Source organism: Stegodyphus dumicola, chromosome 7 (genome assembly GCF_044657685.1).
Source record: "Stegodyphus dumicola isolate Sdum_Otavi_A_Nest chromosome 7, ASM4465768v1".
Lineage (NCBI taxonomy): Eukaryota > Metazoa > Arthropoda > Arachnida > Araneae > Eresidae > Stegodyphus > Stegodyphus dumicola.
Window position 1 is genome coordinate 75,940,769 of NC_140774.1, and position 26,753 is coordinate 75,967,521.

At 32.1% G+C, this 26,753-nt stretch overlaps 1 protein-coding gene across 23 annotated transcripts in view; it reads left to right on the forward strand.

Annotated features, from left to right (window-relative positions):
• Miro (mitochondrial Rho GTPase) overlaps window positions 1–26,753 on the forward strand; it is a 93,216-nt gene that overhangs the window by 41,596 nt on the left and 24,867 nt on the right. For 16 of the 23 annotated variants that reach the window (XR_015042127.1, XR_015042126.1, XR_015042125.1 and 13 more), the window contains 8 exons: window positions 149–233; window positions 2,542–2,687; window positions 11,505–11,602; window positions 12,784–12,875; window positions 14,630–14,752; window positions 17,948–18,076; window positions 18,206–18,402; window positions 24,322–24,360. Coding sequence is in view for 10 of the 23 variants with exons in the window: in XM_035368525.2 (XP_035224416.1) it covers window positions 149–233; window positions 2,542–2,687; window positions 11,505–11,602; window positions 12,784–12,875; window positions 14,630–14,752; window positions 17,948–18,076; window positions 18,206–18,402; window positions 24,322–24,360 (909 nt within the window). In the remaining 13 variants the exon portion in view is untranslated. The remainder of the gene's footprint in view (window positions 1–148; window positions 234–2,541; window positions 2,688–11,504; window positions 11,603–12,783; window positions 12,876–14,629; window positions 14,753–17,947; window positions 18,077–18,205; window positions 18,403–24,321; window positions 24,361–26,753) is intronic. The other 7 variants (XR_015042129.1, XR_015042130.1, XR_015042135.1 and 4 more) reach the window with 1 other exon arrangement.

Here is a 26,753-nt window from a genome sequence, read left to right on the forward strand (position 1 = left end):
GCAAGAAGAATTTTACTCCTAAAATTTTGTTCAAGACAGCAGTTCTAAAGCATTCTAAAATATATTGTCAAATTTTTTTTATTTATTGTAAAGGATAAAATATTTTTTTTTAAATTCAGCTTCTTTGAAATTATTTTTAACTTTTTAGGTTAGTTGTTCCACCTGGTTGTACAACCGAATTAAGCCATCAAGGGTACCATTTTCTGACTACTTTATTTGAAAAATATGATCAGGTAATAAAATTTGGAACTTCATTAATCAGCTGTCATTCAATTCAGACTGAAATTTGTGTGAAAGCTAAAACTTCTCTTGGCATACATGCACATACAGGCAAGAGAAATGTCTCCTTGAGCCAGTATAAAAAAAACATAGTTTGAAATGACAATTTTCTGTTTCAAAATCATGTTTATTTATTTATTTATTTATTTTGTGTGTGTGTGTGTGTGTGTGTGTGTGTGTGTGTGTATACTGAGAGTCATGTCATGTCTCATATAAAAAGTAACTCATGCTAGCTCATCTCAGAATTCTATTAGGGGAGAATCTGTAGCTTACTAGCACTGAGGATTTTCGTACTGCACCGTTGCTGTTCATGTTGATCAAGACAGCTATGATAATTTGAAACTGATGTGTTCGAAAGGGTCATACACAGCACGTGGGATCTGGCTGATTGCCCTTCACAAATCCTTGTGACAAAAATACCTTGTCTGCATTTCTATTAATGATCATGCAGTTGCATAATCTACCTTGGGTCAAGAAATAGGTCATGCTGTTCAGCATCAAGTATTTGCTCATGTGGTATAATGTCAAGATTATCAGAAAGGTGACTGTTGATTCAGCTTCCCTTGATACTACAATAAAGGAATCAGTGCCTACAGTGGTGCATGACATTTTGGTGGCATATACTTCATCATCAAGTTGATGATATGAATTGTCAATGAATGTATATTCCATTCACTTTTAGTCTGCATTTCTACTTGCCGTTACATTACCAAGATTTTAGTACATGTGTTGGGCCATATGTTTGGGCTTAGGTTATTGATTTTTACAAGTGCTTTATCTTAAAATTACTTGAAGTTTACAAAAATGTATTATACATGGCAAAGAAGGAAATTAAATTTGCAAAAGAAAAACTGAAACAGCTAATCCAGTTATTATCCGAGATGGTGTACAAGGGCTGTCTAAAAAGTGTCTTACTTTTGTTGGGGAAAAATATATTACTTACATGACAGGATTATGTAACATCCCTTTCAAAGTAAGTACTGTGCACCCCATACATTTAGCTCATTGATCCTTGAAGTGCCGAAAACATTTCTAGAAAGTTTCTTTTGGAATGGTGATTATCTATGCTATTACATATTTTGCCAAGAAAGTCTGGATCAAGTGCGATGAATGTGAAACAACTGCCAGTATTGCGCTATCATGATGAAAAAGTTTGGTCTTTTGTGCTGTGCTGAACTGCATCACAGAGGTGGCAGAGAACTTGTTGATATTTTTTTTGCTCACTGTTTGTCTTTTTGGTACGTATTTGTGATGCACAATTCATTGAATATCAGGGAACACAGCATCACTGTAATTTTGATTCGCACCTGTCGCACTCTTTCTGACTCTGAGGGCTCAAGATATTTCAATTATGATGACTCTCATTTTGTTTTCAGGTCATACTCGTACACCCATGACTCATATGTAGTTATCTTATGAAACTCAGGATTAGTGCTGGTAGTGTCTAGCGGGTCCTGTGCAATCTCAAGACAGAATGCTTTTTCTTAAAATGACAGTTGTTTGGGCACAAAATTTGCAGCTATTCTGTGCATGTTTAAATCAGCATGCAAAATTGCATGTGCAGAATCTTTACTGATCCTATACTCTTTGGCTTATTTGATGAAACAACAATGTTCCTTTACCAGATTTTCTACCCTCTTAAAAAAAACTGCATTCTGATCAGTTTCTCAGACTGCTGATCACTCTCTACTTATGTGCAGCTATTTTGGAATTTTGTTATACCACTCCTTATTTTGAGTTACCCCGATGGTATTATCTCCAAACACCTATTGAATCTTATGAATTGTTTTGAAAATCATCAAGCTTTTGACCAAATATGATGCAGTATCTTTGCTCAACTCATTCAGTCATCTTGAGAGAAATCAGAACTCCAATGAATGCATGTAATACCTCATTTGGTGGCTACAGGCAGCGATTGGTGCATTCAAACTTGGAGAAGAGATTGAAGTATTAAGTTGTCTTCTGCTGTGCACGGTGGCACCACCCTAGCATCACTAATGTGTGTGGCGGAAATTGAAGTTTGGATACTTTTTAGGCAGACTTCGTACATGCAGTTTAAGAACTGTATTTGGCATTATTGTAATATGAAATCTTTAAAATAATAATTTTCATATAAATATAGGTTTATTTTAAATATGCAGTATGTAATTTAGTACTTTAAATATCTTCATTTTTTACTTACTGATGAATTTGTAAAATGTGTTGTTTTATATTAATGTTATTTTATTTTTTATTCTTTAATTTTATTTGCACTTTATTTAGGACAAAGATGGTTGCTTATCACCATCTGAAGTCGCGGATTTATTCAGTACCTGCCCAGTAATTGCTTGGGGACCAGAAATAGTAAATGTGGTACCCACAAATGAAAGTGGATGGATAACTTTGCAAGGATATTTAGCCCAATGGACGTTAGTAAACATTTCTAAGGATTTTTTTTTTTTTTTTTAATTCATTATCTGGATGTTTCACTATTTATACATGCAAGAAAATGTTAAAATAAAATAGGATTATCTATCATTATAAAAATTGTGAATTTGCTTTAGATATATTATACTTATACTTTAGATATATTACATCCACTGTTTTGTGAACAGTGCCAAGATTATTGATAAATTAGCAATGCAACCCAATGGTCAGCAGTACTAATAGCAATCATTTATAGTCTGTTCATGACAAGATGATCTCTTAGTAAACTGTGTGTCATTGTATACTCTTTTTTTTTTTATGTAAATATTAGTAATTCACACTCCTTCATAATTATCATGGCTCCATCAGCAGCCAAGCAGTAAAATCTTTCAACACTGTTAGTTCTGATCTGGATTCGAATGAATCCAGGAAAATGGCTGGCTGTATGGACATTTTCGTGGTTTTCCCATGTGTAACATGAATGGGAGCCAGTTTTCCTAAGAAAGGCATCCCTTCCTTTAAGCTGCCGTAATAAACTAAAACAAACCCTTATAATTCTCTCACCATGATAAGAGCTCTGAGTATTCCATGTGTTAATGTATTTTCTACTTTCAAAAAAATGTTTGATTTGCCAAGAAATGAGAAAAAGATGCTGTATCTTTCTTTCACAAAAGACATTTTACCTTGCATTTGAATATATGAAAATTGTTGTTGCACAAAATGCCATATGTGCCAGAAAATTTGCGAGTGCAGGGAAAGAATGTGTTTTGAAAACTGGTTCAGTGGTTTCTAAATGCTACTTGTGACAGCTCAGCAATTTATATACTGTTGGACAGAGAAATTGTTATCAATTAAGTGATAAAAGAGGCAATTCATCCTTTACGAAAATAGAACTATTGAATGGAACAGTTCCATGAAAGAAGTGTATATTCTACATCTAAGCTGTCTACTGTATAAGCAAATAAATTGTCATAAATCGAAATCTATGCATGTAGGAAAAACAAAACCAGCAGAGATATTCAGCAGGTTATGCCGAGAATCTGGTGAACTTTTTCCTGGGAGGCTTCAAATAGAGAAGCAACTGTACTCTTGGCAAAAAAGGATTGTACTAAAAGAATTGATGATATATTCAGGTGGTGCCAAGCATATACAACTGAAAAACTGGAAAAAGTAGGTTAGAGACATTTTATTATGAACCATAAATTTCATTTTGTTGATCCAATAACAGCTGTTTTTACACAAATGTTGCAAGATAGCTGCTATCCACTGAGTGACAGAATAAAAATTGACAGGTTATTGTTTACTGTCATCATCAGTCTTACTTTCTGTCCATGTGGCAAAAATCCTTAGGACAAGGAAATATATCGGATGCCATATCAAAAGCAGTTGTGGAAACATGGCAGCTGCAAATTATAAAGTAAACATTATTTTGGTTATAATCCTGACATTAACAGGGCATTTAAAATATGGGGTCTAATTAATTTTAAAATATGGGTTCTGTAGTAATAAAGAAAGTAGCTATAGTATTTTAGAAATATCATCATAACAACTGTCCAATTGCTCTAAATATAATTAGATATATATTTTATTGTAGTCAATTTTTTTAGAACTGAAACCCTTCTAACTTAAACCCAAACCTTCTCTTAGTGAGCTTCCATTTTGGATAATGATGCTATTTTGTTATGCCCTCTTCCTATCGCAGCAATGTCGAAAATGTAAATGTTCTTGAATAGGCACGATTAGTGTGCCAAGTGAATTCTGATCACAAATGTGAATTGAAATAAAAGTAAATATTTAATCTTACTTGGCTGCCAAGTTTCCTAGTGAATATGGATTTAACTTTTGAGCATTCTATGCAATCAGAATTCTTTTTAGTCAATATGGATCTATGTTCTAAGCTATCTGCCATAGACATTGCTTTGTCTTTTCTATTTTTCGGTTTTCATTATATATATATATATATATATATATATATTGTTACGAAATGTCCAGGCGTGTAAGATAGCTTCCTCGCAAAGCAGGTTTAAGGTTGCCATAAAATGGCAATGGAAAGCAGGTTTGCCACATTTTATGTCGACTACCGAAGACTAAATAATGTGACTAAGAAAGACAGTTACCCTCTTCCCAGGATTGACGATATTCTAGACACCCTATCAGGACACAAATGGTTTTCGACTCTGGACCTCAAGAGTGGATACTGGCAAGTGGAAATTCATCCCGATGATAGAGAGAAAACTGCTTTCACTATCGGTCAATGATTCTGGCAGTTTAAAGTTATAACTTTTTACTCTGTAACGTCCCTGCAACATTTGAACGCCTGATGGAGACAGTGCTTGGTGGCCTATCTTACGAATCCTGTCTGGTCTACCTAGATGACATCATTATAGTGGGCCGTACTTTCAAGGAACATCTAGAAAATATGAGGAAGGTGTTCCAGAAATTGAGAGATGCTAACCTTAAACTGAGTCGTTCGAAATACAAGTTGTTCTACAGTGAAGTTACCTATCTCAGGCACGTCGTCTCTGCTGAAGGTGTTCGCACAGATCCAGAAAAGGTGTCGGCAGTTAAGGACTGGGAATGTCCTGTGGATATTCATCAACTATGGAACTTCCTGGGATACTTATTACAGAAGATTCGTGAAAGGGTTCTCCAACATCGCGAGGCCTCTGCATAAATTAACAGAAAGTAAACAAAAATTTGTGTTGACTGAGGAGTGCAAGAAGTCTTTTAAAATCAGTTGAAGGTGTGGCATTAACATCTACGCCCGTGCTTGCATATCCCCAGACAGACAAACAATTTATATTAGACACAGATGCAAGCAACGAAAGTGTAAGAGCTGTCCTTTCAAATGATTAATGGTCAAGAGCGAGTAATAGCCTGTTGGAGTATGTGCTTGTCCAAACGGAAAGGAATTATTGCAGCACCCATAAAGCTTGCTGTCGTAAAGGCCATAGAACATTTCCATCACTATCTCTATGGCAGAAAAATCTTATTATGGACCAACCATGCTTCTCTAACGTGGCTACTGAATTTAAAAAATCTCGAAGGACAAATAGCCAGATGGATTCAAAGACTCCAGAAATATGACTTTGAGATAAAACATCATAAAGGCTCATCATACGGAAATGCGGATGCTTTATCCAGGAAGCCTTGTCCTGCACACTGCAGGCATCGTTCAAAAACGGGTTAATGAATCTGAGTATCCAGCAAGTAACATCTTCAACATCAACTGATCCAGATACATGGAGTGATGAAAAAGTTAAAGAAGACCAATTAACGGATCCTGACATTAGGCCGATAATAGAACTGATGGAATCATCCAGTACAAAACCCAAGTATCAAGACATTTCCATTTTCAGTCCTACAACTAAAAGGTACTGGGCTCTCTGGGAGTCACTTCACTTTCGAAATGGAGTCTTATATCGACTATGGTAAAGCGACACTGAAACTAATAAGATATGGCAGCTGCTGCTTCCTCAAAACCGAATACCTGATGTTCTGAAGGAAATACACAGCAGCTCAACAGAAGGGCATTTCGGTTGTATGAAGACGCTAAACAATGTCCGAGAGCGCTTCTTGAGTTTGGCAAGAAACAATGTTGAAAAGTGGTGCCGATCTTTTGATGCTTGCGCAACCAGGAAAAGACCAAAGGGACATAGCCGAAGAAGGTTGGAGTGAAACAATGTAGGAGCGCCTTTCGAGCAAACTGCCCTCGACATACTTGGACCTTTTTCACGGACAGCAACAAATACATCCTCGTTGTCATGGTTTATTTTATGAAGTGGCCCAAACCTTATCCAGCTCCAAATCAAAAGGCTATCACGACAGCTCAAGTTCTGTTACAGAATTTGGTGTCCAGATTTGGGACCCCCGCCCCTCCAGATTCATTCCGACCAAGCAGGAACTTCACTTTGGCTATGTTCAAGGGACTCTGTGACTTGTTGAAAATCAAGAAAACTCAGACCTCGTTACATCTGCAGTCTGATGGCATGGTGGAGAGGTTTGGAAAACTCCCGGATGTACATTCCTCACCTGAGGAGTACCTCCAAGCCCAGTTGCTCGAGATCGGATCAACATTTCAATGGACAGGATGAAGAAGAGGTATGATGCAAGAGCCATCGAACATCAATTCCAGGAAAACGACAAGGTGTGTTTGTATAATCCCATGGAGGTAAGAAAGGGAGGAGGGGCCATTCCATGCTAGAAGTGAAGCACTGCTTTGAAGCTTGGGTCACCAGACGGGGTGTTGTTTGTGTACATTCAGAAGCTGGCTTGACAAGATTCTGATAGTATTTCGACACTCGACAGTTCCATAGAAATCGAAAAAGGGACACTCTCGCATGAAAGAAACATTCATAGTGTAATGGATAATAGCAATTTGTATAGTTTACTGACATTTACGCAAAAATCACATCTTGGTTATTTTTCGATAACTAACAACAGCGATTTTGATTACGAATTTGTTTTATAAAATTCTAAACTGTCGCAATACAAAAATATAGATTTTAAGAAAATTGCTAAAAGAGATCTGCCAAAATTTATTTTCTAGAAGATTTGAAAAGTTTGAAACTTGATGGCTAAACGTAAATATAAAATTATGTATGTTAAAATATTTGTAATTAGGCACATAGGTCAGATTAAGTTTTTATTAAATAGATTAATGCATGCAAGGGCTATCTGCCTAAAGAGAGAGATGCCATCGTGGAGGAATTTTGAAGAAAAACTGACCTTTGAGTGGGTATTAAAAATAATACTTATAGTTTTCATTCAAATTATATTCATATATATTTTTTATGTAAAACTTTCGGGTGTATGCTAAATTAGTGTAAATTACTTTACACGAAAAATATTTTTAAAAAAATCACAGAAATTAAAGATTTGCACATGCCGGAAATGATAAATAGGAAATATGTATGGGTATTTATGCATGTGCTTGCAAAAAGCATGTATCTGCCTTTGACAAAATACTTAAATATTCATTAAATTATTTATAAATGTATTTGAAATGAAGAATTTATTCACTTATAAACAACTGTGGAAGTACTGTGAAGAAATCTAATGATTAAATGTATCTAATTTATAATGATTATAAATGTTATCTAAATATATAATAACCTTAATATTGAATTGTAAACATAAATTGAAATCCTGTTGACAAATACGTTATAAAACTATTTAAGCAAGAATTGTTCGTATTGGAAAGCAATCTGTTAAAAGGTATTGTAAAGCAAATGCTATGAGGTGCGCACTTAAGAACGTAATAAAGAGTTTTGGAATATGTATTGTTGAAATGAAGGGTTAAAAAAAAAAAAAAAAAATCTGAAAGGTATAATTAAAAGAATTATTCCCTTTACATTTTATAATAACTCAGTTACAAGTTTTAAATAATACTTAAAAAAAAACTTATTTTATTCCCTTTCAGAAACGTTCAGAGAAAGTCAAATACTATTTAATTCCTAATAATTCTCTAATTTAAAATGAACCGAATAGAGCATTAATTATAAATTGACTTACATTTTTCGATTTAAAAGAAGCCAAAAAATCATGTCATATTTAAGAAAGTATTTTAGGAAGAAGCTCTATAAATAGAAAAGAAATAATGCATAATTTTAATATTAATAATACAATAAACTTTGATCTTAATTTTTGTACCTTAACCGAATAAAACCGAATTACCTTAATTTTTTTTTCTAATGTAATTAACGAAAACTTGTGAAAATATTTCATTCAAATTAAACCATTCTGAGAAAACTGTCCTGTGAAAAGTATAGCATTTAATTCCGTTCAGAATGAAATGTTGTTTAAAAATATGTTGTTTTCACATACTTAGGACTCTGAAGTGTTGTAGAAAAAGAAAATATATACGTTTATATGTATATTTGCGATGTAATTACAAAATATTTACACCCGAACGCGTCAAATCCCATAGAACTCAATGGTAAATGACCCAATGTTTTGGTCACCACGTAGGGATCGCGGTGCTTCAGAGCAGGTTACGGAGAAACTTGTTTAGGGCGACTCCTTCTTACTTCCTACCTCCATGTATAATCCAAGTTGTCGTAAGTGTGTTTCTCCCAAACTGCGGTCGCATTGGGAGGGTCCCTATACAGTCCTCAACAGATTGAATTACATCGTTATATGAACCCTTAAGTCCCCCAATTCCAAACACAAGGTCATTACTTATGGCAGATTAGCCCCATACGATGGCCATAGTACTTAGTGCTTCTCATTCTTAGGGGTATCCATGATTCTTGTGCATAAGATTTCTTACCTAGTTTCTGTGTAAAATTTGTATACAGTGTAAATGTTTGTTTCTTTAGTTATGTTATTTGTTTGTATCAAAATTGGCTTCTAACCAAGGGTTGTACTGCCCAGGACGTGCAGTCCTTGGGAAGGGGCATTGTTACGAAATTTCCAGGCACTGTAAGATAGTTTCCCCGCAAAGCAGGGTTAGGGTTGCCATAAAATGGCAATGGAAGGCAGGGTTGCCACATTTATATATGTATACATACTTATACTTTAATGGCATATGGTGAGAAATTGCCCATTGGGCGACAAAATTGGTGATATGCCATGGACGGATGGAGAACCTTCTGGAACGAAATCTTACTAGTTTAGCCCAGAATGTTCTCGAGCACAAGCCAAAAGCTATATAAAACCTGCTGGTATGAGGAGAGTTAGTGTCTCGTCTAGCGATTTGTTAGTTGGTCATTGAACGAGTGTCTCGAAGTCTAGCGCCGAGTTGGTCGTCAAGTGCATCAAGAGAGTCTTTTAGTGTATCCCGAGTTAGTGCATCGTCGAGTTTTGTCTTAGAGTGTGCTAAGTTGAGAGCTGTACTTTTGTGTATCGTCGAGTGTAGTGTGGAGAGTCTCGAGAGTACATGGAGTTCCGAGAACGATCGAGGAATGTCGGGAGCTGTACTCCGGTGCTTTGCCGTGACGCTCTCTTCAGCATTATAGCCTGATTGCCTGAGGGCTGTGTCGCTGATTGTCACAGCGTGTTTGTAGTAGTTCTCCGAAAATTGTAAACGTGATTTTGGAGCTGTCCTGATTAATATTGGCTAAATAAAGTGTGTTTCGATACTTCATCGAGTGGTGTTTTCGTTATTCACTCTAAATCCGCATGAACCCCGTAGCAAACGTACCAAAGGAAGAAACTAATGTAACAATATATACCAGCACACACACCCTTTTATACATATACAGTCAAAAGTCGTTAATTTGGACACTCATAATCCGGAATGATCTATAATCCGGACCTCAAAGCTAAAAACTTTCTGCGCATGCGCCGCGTTGGCACATGCGCACAGCCATTTTATGCGTGCGCATAAGACCTTGACTACTGCGCATATGTGTGTGCGCAAGTGCAGAATATGTTTTCGCCTGCGCGTTTAATGTATAACGGACGGTGTAAGCTAAAATTATCTAATTATCTATTTCAGTTAATGTTAATGATTGCGTTGTTCCTTAATCTTCGAATTGGATCCCGCTTATTATTTTTTGCAGACTGTAAGAGCAATTTTATAAAAGTAAACTTGAACTTTCGATTATGTCAAATAGAATTTCCGATGCTGGAACTTCCAAAGGATCTACAAAACGAAAGTATGTTTTGATGTCCAACAAACAAAAAGTGGAATTGCTGCAAAAAATGGATAAAGACATGAAGAATGTGACAGAGAGGTTAGTGAAAACGAAAAAATTTCGATTGACAAGTTAGTCGGTATTCTCGGCACAGCAATTAACGGGACTTGAACAGCGGAACTTTGTAACTGAACAAGAAATTATGTCTTTTTATAGAATTAAAGAGAAAGTATTATCACATAAAATGAAGCAACTTAAACAACTTACATTGAGAGAAATGTTTAATAAAGTAAACAAATAAATATAAGGCTCTTTTTTTTTTTTTTTTTTTTTTTTTTTTTTTGTAAATTTTGATACCCTTTAGATCATAATTGTTCTTTATTTCATAAATTACGGTTTCATATCTTTAATTTTAGAATTTCTGCATGCCATCTTACGAGATTTAAACTGATGATCTATAATCCGGAAAAATCGATAATCCGGAATAGCCGAAGTCCCGACGAGTCCGGATTAACGACTTTTGACTGTATAAGGTTTTTTTATTTAAAAAAATTATCTTTTTTTCTGTATATTTCTTTAAAAGTTATTTTTGTCAGTAAAACAATCTCTTAAAAATTCCGATTTTTGTGTTTGACAAATTGTCATGTCTGGAATATCCACAAGGAACCCATTCATTTACCATATGTGAAGTATATTAGATCTGATTTTCTGTCCATGTATTAAAGGATTTCTAGAAGTGTCTTTTCTAGTACCTACACACTATTAGCAGATTATTTTTAGCTTCTATAAATTTTACATACTTAAGACCATTTACAGGTGTTCATTTAGATTGCTATAAGGGAAACCTAAAAGGCCACTGAATATCCTGAAAGTCTTCCTTATAGTCTACATCTTTTTTCTTCAAATGCTCACTGATATGTAATGGTAGCTGCTTACTTTGAATATGTGGTCAAATTTCTCCAACACATTAATATTATATGTGAAAATTTTCTTCCCCCTTCCTCCTCTTTTGTTTTTTACTGTTCATAAAACCTTTATGTAATATAAATTAAGCCTAGCAATATATAAAATAAAGTATACTTGTCTAATATTATATAATTATACTCATTTAACATTATATAGAATAAAATGTTTATTTGGTAAGAGATTAGTAGTTACGATAAAAATATTTTATTTTTAATAAGAGTATAAATATGTAATTCCTTCAAGAAAAGTTCTTCAATTTTGTATATATTTTAGATTAATTGCTGCCTTAGATGTGTGCCGTTTGATGGAATTCCTAGCATATTTAGGTTACATTTCTACCTCTGATGAAAATCAGCTGTCAGCTATAATCGGTAATTATTAGTTTAGTATTGCTGTTTAAAACATTTTCTTAAACTTTGTGTTGTTTCATATCTCATATTGCTTAGTTTATACAGAAAATATTTTTGTAGGAAATTTGTGCATTTAAATGTATGTGTATGTATATGTGTGTGTGTGCATGTGTGTGTTTGTTTCATTAATAAAAAATAAAATTCAATTTAATAAAGTTCAATTAAATGGAATTTTATTTTTTTGGAATATTCAAGGTTTTAGATACTTGCACTTAATTTACATATGCTTTCAGAATTTAAATACTGTTTGTAAATTAGTTTGCAGCAATAATTAATCATTTATTTGTATGCAATTAAAATTTTAATTTCAATTAACTTTAAATTTGCTTTATACGAATAGAGAATGTTAAATTCAAATATATATACATTTCATGGTTAGATATGTGCAATTAATTTACATATGCTCTTAGAATTTAAATGATATTGTAAATTAGTTCACAGCAATAATAATTATTTTTATTTCTTTGCAATTTAAATTTCTTAATTAAATTTTAATTATATTTGCTTTATACAAAATGAGAGAATATTTGTTAAATTCACACATATATATGTGTATATATATAAACTTAAAAAAATTTAAATTTTAACAAACATGTATATACGTAAAAAAGCAAATTTAAATTTAAAATAATTTTAAAATGTGCAAACATATAAAAGATTTAATTTTCGAACTAATCTACAATATCATTTAAATTCAGGTAGCATAAGTAAATCAAGTGCAAAACCAAACCATGAAAATAAATTCACCAATTTAGCAAATTAAAATTAATCTTTGCTAAATTGGTGAATTTATTTTCATGGTTTGGTTTGGCACTTGATTTACTTATGCTATCTGAATTTAAATGATATTGTAGATTAGTTCGAAAATTAAATCTTTTATATGTTTGCACATTTTTTAATTATTTTAACTTTAAATTTGCTTTTTTACGTATGTACATGTTTGTTTAAATTTAAATTTCATTCCTTGCAGCAATGGCGCAAAGAATTAATTAAAGTTCTATTTAAATTTATTTAAATTCAATTTATTCATATATATATATATACACACACATACATAAAGATTTATTTAAAAAATATTTATATTTAATTTATGTAAAAGATTTATTTCAATTATTTCTTTTAAATTATGTTTGAAATTTTAGTCACAAGAGAAAAGAGTTTGGACTTACAAAAAAGGCAAACCAGTAGAAATGTTTTTCACTGCCAGGTTATTGGTCCTCAAGGAGCTGGAAAAGTTAGTATAACTCATCTTATATTTTTATAAGAAAACAAAATATTTTTCTAATCAAAAGTATGAATCAGTTCTCTTTGTTGGTCATAATATTCAGTTAAAAAATTGTTTAATGCAATGTAATACTTGCAACAATCACATCAATTTTAAGCAATCTCTTCTATATTTAATTAGCTCCATCAACATACTCAGAGCACAAGCCTCTCTCTCTCTCTCTTTTTTTTTTTTTTTTTTTTTTTTTTTTTTTTTTTTATGTTCCAATTTAAAAATGCTGAGTGTGATATAACCAGCCGCGTCAGGTTTTTTGTCGCTATCAATTCATTTCTCAGGTTCATTGCAGCTTAACAGACATAGAGCATTACATAAAGGAGAAAAGTTTGGATTTTGAAAATCATTATTGGAATGGAGAGTGATATGCAGAAATTGTTAGGTAATTTCATGGGGTCTTTAGACATGTAAGTGCACCTAATGCAGCAACAGTTCACAGGTTGATAAAGAAATTTGAGGACCCATCTTTCACAGCAGACATTAAATCACCACACTTTTCCATCCAGCCAGTCTCTTGAAAACATCATTGTTATGCTTGACAGTATTATTAAAGGTTCCAGAATATCTATACTAACAAAAACATTTTTAGGAAATTTAATGTGACATGAACCATATTCAGTAGGCAATTATCTGAAAAAGTGATTACGAATTTCATCAAAAGAGTGCAGTGCTGGAGAGTAAGTCATGTAGAACATTATTTTTCATTTTTAAATTGGAATATTTACCTGCTATAAGTAAAATGATTTTCTATTTTCTCAAAAAAAAGTATTTTATTGGACTAAAATCCAGTGCTTTTGTTGGGACACCCTTTATAATGAGTATTTGATCCTCTGCCCCCCTAATAGAATTTTGAATTGTTAATGAAAACTTCTCTAGTTATATACTTTCTTATAGTAATGACTAATTTTTAGTGTAGTATATATTTAAAATAATTGTATCATTGAGATTATTTTTTATAACAGAATTAGAATGTAATCAAAAGTAGTTTCATTTTCTGATAAATTAGGAGATTGATAAATTATTGTCATAAATAGAACTAATGCTAAATTTTAGAAAATTTACTAACAGGCTTCTCAATTCACTCAGTTTTCAGCTCTTCATGTATTAAAAGTTTATTTGCTTGGTCTGCAATTCAAAGTTGCATTAAATTTGTTTGAATTTCGGATCGCCTGAAGTGGGTGTTCAATCATACATGCTCATCAATACCACAAGCTTGAATTTTCAGTACTGGCTGTTCTTTTCTGAATTTCAAAAATTTTAATGCATAATGTGTTTGTTAGTACATGTTTTTTCAGCTTATATTCTCAGACATTTTTCATGTAGAATATATATATATCCATAAATTTTTAAAAGAAAATTACTCCTTTTTGCTTTTCATGCTCTATCTTGATGCCAGCAGGTGAAACAAAATAATAGCATGCGTACCAAATACTTAGCAACACTTGTAATGTCTGACTTGATGTCTAACTTGACATTTCTCCATGATTTATTTCTGTTTTGCACTTTATGCAACCTTTGCTTAAAAAGTAAACTTTCATTCACTTTGATATATATATATTGCTTTCTGTATTGATTGTTTATTTAGGTTTGACTTTTTTGTTATACATAATAATTGGTTTTAGAAAGTGACTTGTATAATTTAATTTCTTTTGACTTCTTAGTATTGTTTAATTTCCGTGTATGTTATTTATATTAAAAATATTTTTCAGACATCATTTATGCAAGGTTTTATTGGCAAAAATTTGCTTCTGCAAGCTTCGATAAATAAAGCTCAATTAACACAGTATACTATAAGTTCCCTTCAAGTTTATGGACAAGAAAAATATTTACTGGTAAGAAAATTCTTATATATGCATCGTTTTGTAAATGTAATACAGTTTTTGTAATTTTGTGTAGTATGAAAATTGTTTATTTAAAAAAAATACAGAATAACATTTTCTTATTTAAAATATGCACATTCATCTTATATGATGCAGTATGCTTTTCATCTTTTCACATGATTTATGTTTTGCCAAACTTTTAACTGTTAATTTCTGTGCTATCTTTATTATACTTTCTGCAATGAAATTAAGAAATAAGTCAGTTTGACAACTGTTCTTGGATTCCTGGCGTCTGCAGACCACAATTTACATGACATTAAAGGTATGTGCTTAAAATGATGTCTGCAAAAATTTTTAACTCTGCTGAATATTTCGCAGTAAACTATAATTTTAAAATATCTTGAAGAACATATTTCAGCAACTTTGTGCATATAACCTCAGTGCATTTATAAAGTAAAATAAGAAATTGTGTTTGATATAAATTCATTTTAACTCTTGAAAATAAGTAAAAAAAAAAAAAAAATTCTCTTGCATTTATTACATTGCTTTGAGTAAAAGGGGGAAATCAAAAATTGTTTGAAAAATTAGTTTTTTAAGCCTTCGTGCGTTAATCTACTTAATTTTTTATGATTTGTGTTGAATTATGCATAAATGTAAATAACTTAATTATTATAATGCCTCAACTCTTTCATTCAGCAGTGCAAAAGTATTTTGATTTCAATAGCTTTGTTATTTATCATCTGAGATTACAAGAACTTTACTTTGGTATTTAATTGTTTTAGTTTTCTGTGATGTGTGCTGAATTTTTTTCCATGAATAATATTAATGCATTGTATTTTTTACAAGCCACACTATTTATGTATGCCCGTGTTTGTTTTTTCTTGATGTAAGACACTTTTATTCTATTTCCCGGTTTATTTAAAGTGTTGATATTGAAAGAAACTACTTTCTATGTCAACACAGTAAAAAAATTATAAATCAAGTATAGGTTTTATATGCATTTATTACTGCATTTCACTGTTTCGTTATTCACTGTACTATTAATTATTTTTCTAAAAAGTCATTTGTTTCTTCAGTAATGCCCCATAATTTATTTTAGTTTCTTGTCATTTTTTTCCAACCCTTTCCTTTTTTTTTTTTTTTTTTGGTTTTGTTTTGTTTGTTTTGTTGTTGTTACTTTAAAATTTTTCAATTATCTTCATTATTATTACTAGTAAAGTCTTTATCAAATAAGATTGTTTTTGAGTGACAAGTGTAATTATTTGATTCGACATTTTATCATATAAGGCTTCATCGCTCTCATAAAAATAAATCATATTTACTGTGGTGGTTTATGTTTCCTCCCATTAATATAATTGCTTGAAAAATTAAGTTACTTAATCAGTTTTTGAAGAGAAGGAAAATAAGAATATTTGATTGTAAGGTGGTATAAAAATCTGTGTACTAATATTTTGCTTATGTTCTCAATACTATTTTTATATTATTATTCTACATTTATAATATTACTTTGACATTTCAGATCAGTCTCTGAATGTGTTCTGAGTTTGAATCCATATAAAGCTCTTCCTTTTATCTTCTCCTTGCTAATAAATTTTTCTTTTTGTTCTGATATATAATCATACTTAGTTCAATGTTCAATTGCAAACTTTCTTGTTGTGAGTTTAATGGGTTTAGCATTATTCATTTCATTTACCCTATTATACCATTGATCCAAAAAAGTTTAAAAAACTGCACAACTCATTTAACTTTACTGTGACATTTTCATGAAAATTACAGAACTTGAACATTTCACTTCAAGCAACTTCCAATAGATCTCAACTATTAAATTAGATGCAGAGGCTGAGAAAACTGCAGAATATATTGGCCATAATGTGCTCATAATATCCTATTTTAACCATATGCATAACCATGAATGAGAAATAAGCAACTACTTTGCACTTCTGGGAGTGCTTTATCGCATCTTGAAAGCTGAATCTTCAAATTTCACAATTTTTTTTTTTTTTTTTTTTTTTTTTTTGCCTCATTTTGTTCACTTCTACTGAGTAGTTTACTGTTTCTGCTGTTTTAAAGAGTATGCAGTTCTAAGCACAAACAGGTTCCTCATCATCATTGAAATCTTTGCAATCTCTCATATTGCACAATGATGGTTTGGCTCAGTTAATGCCTTTATTTGATTGTCATCAACATCAATTGGACTTCCTCATCAAATGGTGTCATTGAAATCAAAATCAGGAGTACAAAATTTTTTGAACCAGTGATGGCACTGACATTCGTGTAGAGCATAACTGCTGTTAACTGTATGCAGCTTTTCAAAACAGGCTTGTAGTGGATTTTCCCCTTTCCTGAAGTAAAACAATAAAATATGGCATAGATGCATCTTTTGGTATTCCCTGTGTTGTCAAATCTTTAAAAACAAATCAAACGAAGATGATAATCAGTGAACATGACATTCAACTTCTGAGTTGTTCATGACATAATGATTGCATGGATGCAAATAACTCTAGTGCTTCCACAAATCAACACTTGTCATCTGTTACCAAAATGTGGCATGACTTTTCTGACAACCTGATACATAATAATAAACAAAAACCATTTTTTTATTAGCCTTGGTATGATATAGCATGAAGAGGCAAACAAAGAGAAAAGGGTTTACAGTAAACAGTAGTGCTAAAATCAGATTCATTGCAGATCATAAGAATATCGAGGAAAGGAATGATATTTCCAGTTTCCATTTCAAAAGTGAACTGCATGGCTGGATCATCAGAATTTATACCAGATAAACTCTGGGGTAAATCTTCTTCATTAACATCAGAAAGAGCGAAAATGTTATCCACGTAGTAAATCCAGAGATGAAAGATAGTTTCTCAGATAATTTGACCTCAAAATAATGCGTGTAAATATCAGCAAGTACAAGGCTGAGGAGATTACCCATAGCTAATCCTTCAATTTGTTTATATTTATTTTGATAAGGTTGTTGCTTTGTCTAATTTTATGTTTTACTTTGGTATATTTCTCTTCTCTCTATATTCTGCTATGTTATATGTCTAAAAGAGCATGCGTTACAAAATTTAATTTTAATTTTTGCTCATTGTTGTTAAATATATACAATATATTTTATTTATTATTATTATATATGTATGTATATATTGTGCGTGTACATTCATTTCTGTAAAATTCAACTAATTCTAGTGAGTCTTTTTCATGCAGTTACATGAAGTGGACATCTTTGGCATGAATGATACACTTACTCCCCCAGAACTATTCTGCGATGTAGTTTGTCTTATGTTTGATGCAAGTCATTCCCGTTCATTTGAATATATAGCACGGATATTTTTAGTAAGTGTTTTGTTATTTTAATCTCCTTTTTTTGAATGGGATACATCATATACAGGATATTCATGCTGATATTTATATATTAACCCCATATAATTAATAATTATATGCCATTTATTCTGTGTTTATTAGAAATATTTTAGTGACAGCAAAGTGCCAGTTTTAATAGTTGGCTCAAAAGCAGACTTACCAGCAGCTGTTCAAGATTATGCTCTTCAGCCTATGTATTTTTGCAGCAAGCACAAACTGCCCCCACTTCAACCATTTACAGCCAGTGGAGTTATCCGAAAAGATGCCTATGTAAAACTTGCTACTATGGCAGCATACCCGTAAGTATTTAGTCTAATCTTGCGCATTTATTATAGTTATCAACTTTGTGTAATACTAGTAAATGCAACAATTTTAGAGCCTTTTTTAATTCATAAGATTTTTTCATGTACTTTAATGTGAAATGCATGAAACTGAATATTAAAATAGGCAAAATTTGGTCATAATTTGGAGTTGATTTTAAAGAAAATTTGTATGTGTTTGAAGAGAATCAAATATAAGACTATCTTCAGGAATCAAATTATGCCAATCTGAAGTTGAATTTTACTTTGTTTACTTTATATGTTAAATTGCTTTAACAGATATGATAAATCTTATTAATTGGCATATAATTTTCATAAATTTCGAAGAATAATTTACTCAGGTATGATAACAGTGAATATGCATATTAATTGCTTCGAAGTGCGAAATGCAAAGCATTTTTATACTTTGCATGAAATAACAAATTGTTACATTTCTGTATGTATGAAGTATGTTATTTAAAAAGTAATTAAATAAGATTTATATAAAGTTCTCTTATTTGTTGCCATTACTAAATGGATATAAAATAGTTTGCTGTCCATAGATATTAAGTGATTGTAAATGCATATGAAAATTTTTTCTGCTTAGTTAGCTTTGTATGGCTTTTTCATTCTTTTTATTTTGCTTTGATTTAGAAAAAGTTAAAGCTGATTGTTAACTACTTCGCAGTTTTTATTAAGTATTTTGATCGTAAATGCTTCTTAAAATTCTAGTAGCCATAAATGAAACATAATTTCAAAGTTTGCTTTTGAATTTGAAAATCAGTGAGGCAAATTTACTGGTAAAGTAAAATTGACCATATTCAGTAACTTTTACACAGTTTTTAAATAATTAAAAAAGTGTAGAACATTGAGTAACTGTTGCAATTAATACAGTTTAGAAACTTGCTAACTTGCAGTGATGAAATAAATATCTTAAAACTGCATATCCATTTTCATGCATCAATCATATTTGAAAGTTGAAACAACATAATTAAGAGAAGCAGAATACCTTTTTCTTAAGAATTTTATATCCGTTTTCATTGTGTTATCAAATCGGGATAAATATATTTTGACATCCTTTTCTTTGTTATTTTTTATTAAATATTATGTAACGTTCTTATTGTAAGTTATTCTTATTTATAGTAACCAACATATAAAATCAGTTATGTTTTTTCAACACTAAATGTTCATGTAAATACAAGTAAAGCAATAAATGCATGTCTTCAACAAGAAATGCTTTATCATAAATAATCTGTGAATTTTCAAGCTAATATTTTTTCCAGCAATAAAGCATGAGAGTGACAATGGGTAGCTCTTGGTTTACTCAAGAGATGTGTTCATGACCAAACTGATACACTGTAGGAATCGACATAAATTTGAAAAATTTCATAACATGAGTAAATCAATGGAAGCTCAGTAACTTCTGTTTTAATGCTAAAATATAATATAATAGCATTTCATTTAAGGCCCTCAAATAGCATAAATGCAAACAAAAGAAGTTTTAAAAATAAGGTGTAATTGTTTCTCCTATTATGTGATATAGGCATTTGGCTGGCTATTATTAAAAATTTTAAAACTTCCTTATTCTCAAATGACTGTATTAGGTTTAAAATTTCACAAGCAACTTTACTAAATACAGTCAGTTTCCAATTAACCTGGCTCTGTCTAGAAAAACTTAAGGAAATGATAAAGTAATTATTATTACAAACCATAAATATAAACAAAACTATCCATGGAAAATATTATAACCACACTAATAGCAAATATAGTATTTGGGAGTTTTTATCCACAGAATTATGTAATTTAATTGTATATAATAAGGTCTGACTTTTTTAAACCCAGTTTTAAACTCACTGACCTTATTCGGTTTTTTCCTAAATAATGTTCTTTGTTGATATTTATAAGTTAGTTTCTTAATTTCTGATGGTATTAAATCTTCTATTATTTACAATTAAAATTTTTTTTTAAATATTGCTTTACTTACATGACCAAATAAAATTATTCTTCAGATTATGTTGTCTATTTAAAAAAGAAAAAGAAGTAACTATTAGCAATTTATTTATAAATATAAATTGCTATTAGTTTCTTTTGTTTACATTTGTTAATTATAGTATTGATTATTCCACCTTCATTTATAAATATATATATATGTCATAATAAAAGCAATGGAAAAGACGGAACACTGTAGATCGGTGATCTAAAGAACTTGACAGTCGAGGCAGTTTTAATTCCATTTTTATTTCCAAATTGATATTTGTGGCCACAGTCACTTGGCACTCTAGTCGTGCCTTTCCACAGAAGATTTACATTTTTGATATTTTTGAAATAGAAAGCAAGCCAGCGAAATTACACCTTAGCACAGTAGAGAGCAAAAGCTGAAGTGCGTAGTTATGCAAGATGGAAGCACGTGAAGAGAAAAGTTTTTGTTTGCAATTCGGTGATTGGTCGTCAAGAGGCATCTGGTATTAACGGTTACGTAAAATCGCATGATTAATTTGAATGACGCAATGCAGAGAAGTTATTACGATTTTTGAATAGAGAGGAAGAATTAATGTTTATAGTTATATTATAATTCTGATTCATATAATTTTATCTTACATATATATATTTATTTATTTATTTCCTCCTCAGAACCGTAATTTTGAATTAATCATGAACATCGTTCTCAGTATTACTATAGTAAATCAGGAGATGACTAATCAATTTCAACAGAGCAAATTCACTGCAGTGAGAGATGAAGCTGCATTATAGGGCTGAACGTAGGCTCAAACATCAAAAGATGGAGGGCGAGACAGAAGGCCTTTTGAACTAAGTAACTGTTAAAAAGATGAATGGTTAAATTAATTTTAAAGAAGTATATTGTAAAATAAGAAATTCCTGCTAAGGCATCAGATTTTTAAAATTCCAAAATAAAACTGTAAGATGTACACAAATTTTTTCCAGGCATCAGTTCTTGTTTATTGAGCTTGCCTAGTTAAGAACTCTTGATTTCCAAGCATCTTAATTTATTTTGTACCAAGAGTGCATATTTTTTTGAAAATTTACTAGTTTAATAAGTTTTAAAAATATGTATTGTAAATTTCATTTTAAAAGTACCCCTCACCCTTTCACCCTAAAAGTTAAAAAAAAAAAAAATTCTTTTAATTTTCATTTGATTGTCTTGTCTACTTTAGTCTGTTTACTGAGCTATCAATATATGGTATATTGTGAAACAGTCTCTCCTTGCATGCCTGGGAGACAAAAATTTCTTAAGCATTCATGTGCTTTCTTTGATATAACCCCATTGGTGCAACAGAGCTTTTGCCACCCGAAGTTTTCCATTAGCCATCCACATCAAAAGATCTTCCTTACTGATGTCATAATTTAGCTTATAAGGTATTTTCTCCTGCTTTCTGCATGCCTTCATGTTGTAATGGTAGCACACTCAACATATATTCGAGGGGTCCAAGTCCGAGTCCCAGCAAGGACATAGCTCATTTTTCACTTCTCCAGCATAAAAAAATCCTGATGACTCTACAGTGGCACCCAAACTAAAAGATGGTGGACGATGATTCTTCACCACCAGGATATGGTGGTGTGGTCCCCTAATCCCCAGTTGCCCTTTAAAGGGGGAGTATATAAGGTATTTTCTCCCTCCTTTCTGCATGCCTTTGTGGTGTAATGGTAGCGCGATCGGTACGTATTCGAGAGCTCCATGTCTGAGTCCCAGCGAGGTATTGCTCATTTTTCACTTCTAAAGCATAAAAAAAATCCTAGTCACTCTACAAGCTAACATTCATATTCTCATTCACATGTTTGGATGAAGTAAGGGAAGTCTCACCACTGTTGAAAGCTCATTGTCATTCTCTTCTCAATTAAATTTTGTGTCATAATTCAGAATCTTGTGATTCTGACCTCAGCACTGAATATTAGTAGTTCAAAATGGAATTCCAAAGAATAGCCTGGCTGCATGATTACATATCTATATTTTATGTAACATGAGTATAATCTAGTGTCTCTTTCATAATGTGAATGTGAGCAGTCTTTTTTATGGAGAACTTTGTTCCTCAAAGGCAATTGTTCTTCCTGTTCCTATAATCCACATGACTGACTGCTAATAATACCCTCTGCTATTGTATAGCCCATAATAGCATTTGTGCATAATAGCGTAATGTGTAATCAATCTCTTTCCATCTGTGTACACTGACTACCAATAGGTATTTGGACACCTATGCAAATGACGATATCTGCGGTCCTAAGGTACGTCACGGACTCGGCCGGTATATATCGTGTAGGAAACAGCATCAGCTTTAGTCCCATACAAGATGCCTCGCAGTTCGGAGCTGTCTGATTTCGAGAAAGGTATAATTATCGGGTATCACAAATGTGGCCGATCCTTAAGGGACATATCTAGCGATCTGAAGTACCCAAAATCGACAGTGGCCTATGTGATTAAGAAGTGTAATGTGAGCGGTTATTGTCGGAATGTTCCCCAAGGCGGCAGACTAACGAAACTGGGAGATAGAGACCGACGAGTGCTGTCCAGAGAAATTCGGAAGTACCGCACCCAACCGATGGCCCTCATCCGCGAGGAGTTTCAACAGGCATCTGGGAGTATTGTTTCAATGAATACCATCCGTAAGGAAGCACATCTGCTTGGTTTTCATGGTCGTGCTGCTGCCCATAAGCCTTTGATCACAAAGTCCAACCGCGCTGCTCGGTTAATGTTGTGCAAAGCACATCGAAATTAGACTGTAGATCAGTGGAAACTGGTTCTTTGGAGTGACGAATCAAGGTTCATCCTTTACCATTCGAATGGCAGGGTATGGGTCTGGCGTCTACCTGTAGAACGTCTCCTGCCAGAATGCATTGTGCCAACAGTCAAGTTCGGTGGAGGTGGAATTAAGGTCTGGGGGTGTTTCTCCTGGTATGGGCTGGGACTCTTGATCCCCATTCATGGTAAGCTCAACTCCGATGCCTACTGCACTATTTTGGATGACAATGTGCTTCCTACGTTGTGGCAGTTTTACAGGTTGGACTGTTACTTTCAGGATGACAATGCCAGTTGTCATGTTTCACCGTTAACCAAGGCTTAATGTGGTGCCAATGGAATTCATCGAATGAACTGGCCTGCCCAGAGTCCAGACCTGAACCCTATTGAGATCCTCTGGGACGAGTTGCATCGCCGAATTCAGGGGTGCACTACCCGTGCAAAATCGGTGAAGGAACTTCTATGTCTTCTCCAAGCCGAGTGTCAGAAAATGCCATTAGCTGTCATACAAAGACTTGTGGAAAGTATGCCCCGGAGGGTCCACGCTGTAATTATCTCTCGTGGAGGCTCTACCAACTATTGATTTTGAATAAAGTTAGTTTTTCTTTTCTATCACAGGTGTCCAAATACTTATTGGTAGTCAGTGTATTATGGAATCATATAGGTTTGAAAATTAATGAAATTGCAGTAAATTAAATGCATTGCTAAGGACATTCTTTCCCCAAGGAATTAGTTTCTGCTAGAGCCAAAGCAATAGACATGATGAATTTATTGTAAGTTGTTATAAAAATTTGTAAGTTGACTTATCTGATCATCTTAATTCTTTTCTAAGTTGTTGACTCCATTTGCTCTGAATAAGCTTTCCTTCTTAGCAAGTCTTCCCACTTAAGAAATTCCTAACCTTCGACCTCCTTCAACACTCCTTACCAGGGTTCTAATGTATATAATTGCAGAGATGACTGTCTTTTCATTTTTCTTAGTTAATATAAGAATTACTATTTAACATAAAAGTAATTTCAGAGGAAATATATGAAATCCTATAAATAGTAACAGAATATATTTTAACTCTGTTTCAAAATTATTATGATGGAATTGTTCAAATCAAGAGCTACCTGTAATAAATATATATAACTATTTGTTTGTTTATTTAATCTTAACTCTTCTCTTAGTGTCTACAAACCTGCTTGGAAGCTGTTATGTCAGTCCAGGTGTGTAATTTAAAAATATTCACTTAATTAAAAATTTTATGCATGCTCAGAACTTAAAAGCTGTATTTGCACATATTATTCAATTAAATCCTTTTTAGGTAATGCTTGTGAGACTGGTTTTTAGCATTAAAAATTATATTATACGAGGGTTGTTTTGAAAGTTGATTGACAGAGATCACTATTCAGCATCTGAATCATTAGAGGCTTTTATATGGGTTTGTTTTCATAGGTGCAGTAGCTTCTCAAGTACAGGTTGCAGATCAGTTTCTGAGAGTTCAGAATAAGATGATGGGTATATCAGCTTTTTCTTCGTGATCCATATTAGCTTCTTATGTTTTAACTCGTTTTTAAATATTAAAAAACATCTTTTAACAATATATCTGTTTTCTCAGTGTTTATGCCATTTACAGATGTTGATAGGTGCCTATTTCTGTGCTCATACTGCACAATGTGTGTTTCCATGACTTGAATATGATTTGTCTGGCAATTTCTTCTTCAGTGTATATTAATTGATCATCCAACATTCTTCTTTTGCATTATTTAATACAAAATTCATTAGCACTGCCTTGTCCTTGAAGTATTGTCAGTATATACTTCTCATCCACTGTAATAATGCATCTTATGGTTTACATGTTGTAGTGAGCAAGGGAAAAGGCAACAGCATAATATTGGCTTTATTTACTTAACATAGCACAATAGAAGATATCTTCATGAGTGGCATTCACATAATTACCTCCTGAGAATCTGCCTCATGTTATCTGGCTCGTGAACTTCCAAAGCAATCCTCGTGTAAAAGCTGAATATCTAGCTCCAAGAGATAATAATGCTGATATTATAGTTTAAACTATAGCTGGCCTTCCCTTTTTCCTTCATTCCTCTTTCACTAATAATAATTTCTAATATAATTTATGTGCTTATTTTTCTAGAGTAAATTAAACTAATTTATAGCATGACATATTTCTGTGGTACTATATAATAAAATTGCAAATGCACATTTGCATGGTTCTAAGTATCTATATTATATTTTTAAAGTCTAAATTTATTTCCTCTATTTTTTAACTTTTAAAGAAATTGTGGAAACAGCCATATAATGCATGGTAAATGGTCAACGTCTTAAGTTCAATCATCTAAAATTTCTGTATTAAGTTTTGTTGTGTCTTATTTTCTTTTAGAAAGATATGTGGCTTAGAAATGACGTATAATACTCATTACTTATAATTTTATATGACATAATTCATATAATATAAGCAATAATTAGCATTCTTCATTACTTTTATACGAGTATCTTCAAAGTTCAAGGATTACTTAGGCAATTTGTTAATTAATTCTACTATTTTAATCTTTTGACCATCAAAATATTAATCATTTTACAGCTCATGTCAGGTATTTTAATCCAATGAGCTCTCATTTTCATAAATCATTTGTTTAATCTTCAGAACAAAAATAGTTATAAAAACCACCTTGTTACAGAATCACTGCATTAATCACTAGGCTGCACAGAAATTTGTATTTATTACATATCTTTTTGTTAGTGCCATTTTTAATTGCTTGATGTGTTCTTTAAAATTGTTTATTGGAAAAGTCTGAAAACATTTTTAGAATAAAAAGCTTGGCATTTAAATATGAAATTTTGCTTAATGCACCTTCTTGGAGTATGTCAGAAAGAACTACTGTTGAGCTTTTTATGTTTAGCAGGATTAATTTATTATGCAAGAAAATTAAAGTGTGTGGTATTGGGATGTTGAAGAAGCTTCTCTAAAGTTGATTGAAAATGCCATAATTTCTAGTATTTGGTTATTTGTAAAATTCTAGTATTTGGTTTCTGATTTCAACAAATTTCTTACTTTCTTAAGAATAGAAAATTTTTAGGCATAACATTAAAAGTACAAATTTTGTTGCCAGTAATAGTAGGTTAGATTCACAGTAGTGCACATTTATTATTATGTGCTTTAGAAATATTATGAAAAACTGAATTTATTTGAAAATGTTTATTTAAGAGTTCATGTGGCCCACTTTTTTTTTATAGTTAATATATTCATTCAATAATTTTCATCCTAATAAACAGAAGATATTCTTTAAATATATTTCTAATGATAATTAAAGAAAATTTTAATAGACAAGATTCATCCTTAAAACATTGCTTTGTTTGGATTACCAGAAATAAACTTGAAAAATAGTGTGTATTTATATGTAAGGTAAATAAATAGAGAAGTCAGTTTGCCTTGGGAATCTTTCAGGAAACATATCTTTCAAGGTGATTAATGTTATCTTTTTTGTGCTTCATCCAATATTTCTGTTTCAGTGTGCTCTTTCATTTGATTTTAAAATTTCTAATGATTTTTCACATAATTATTGGTAACATATTGTGGATGAAGCAGACTGTCCTGTAAGTA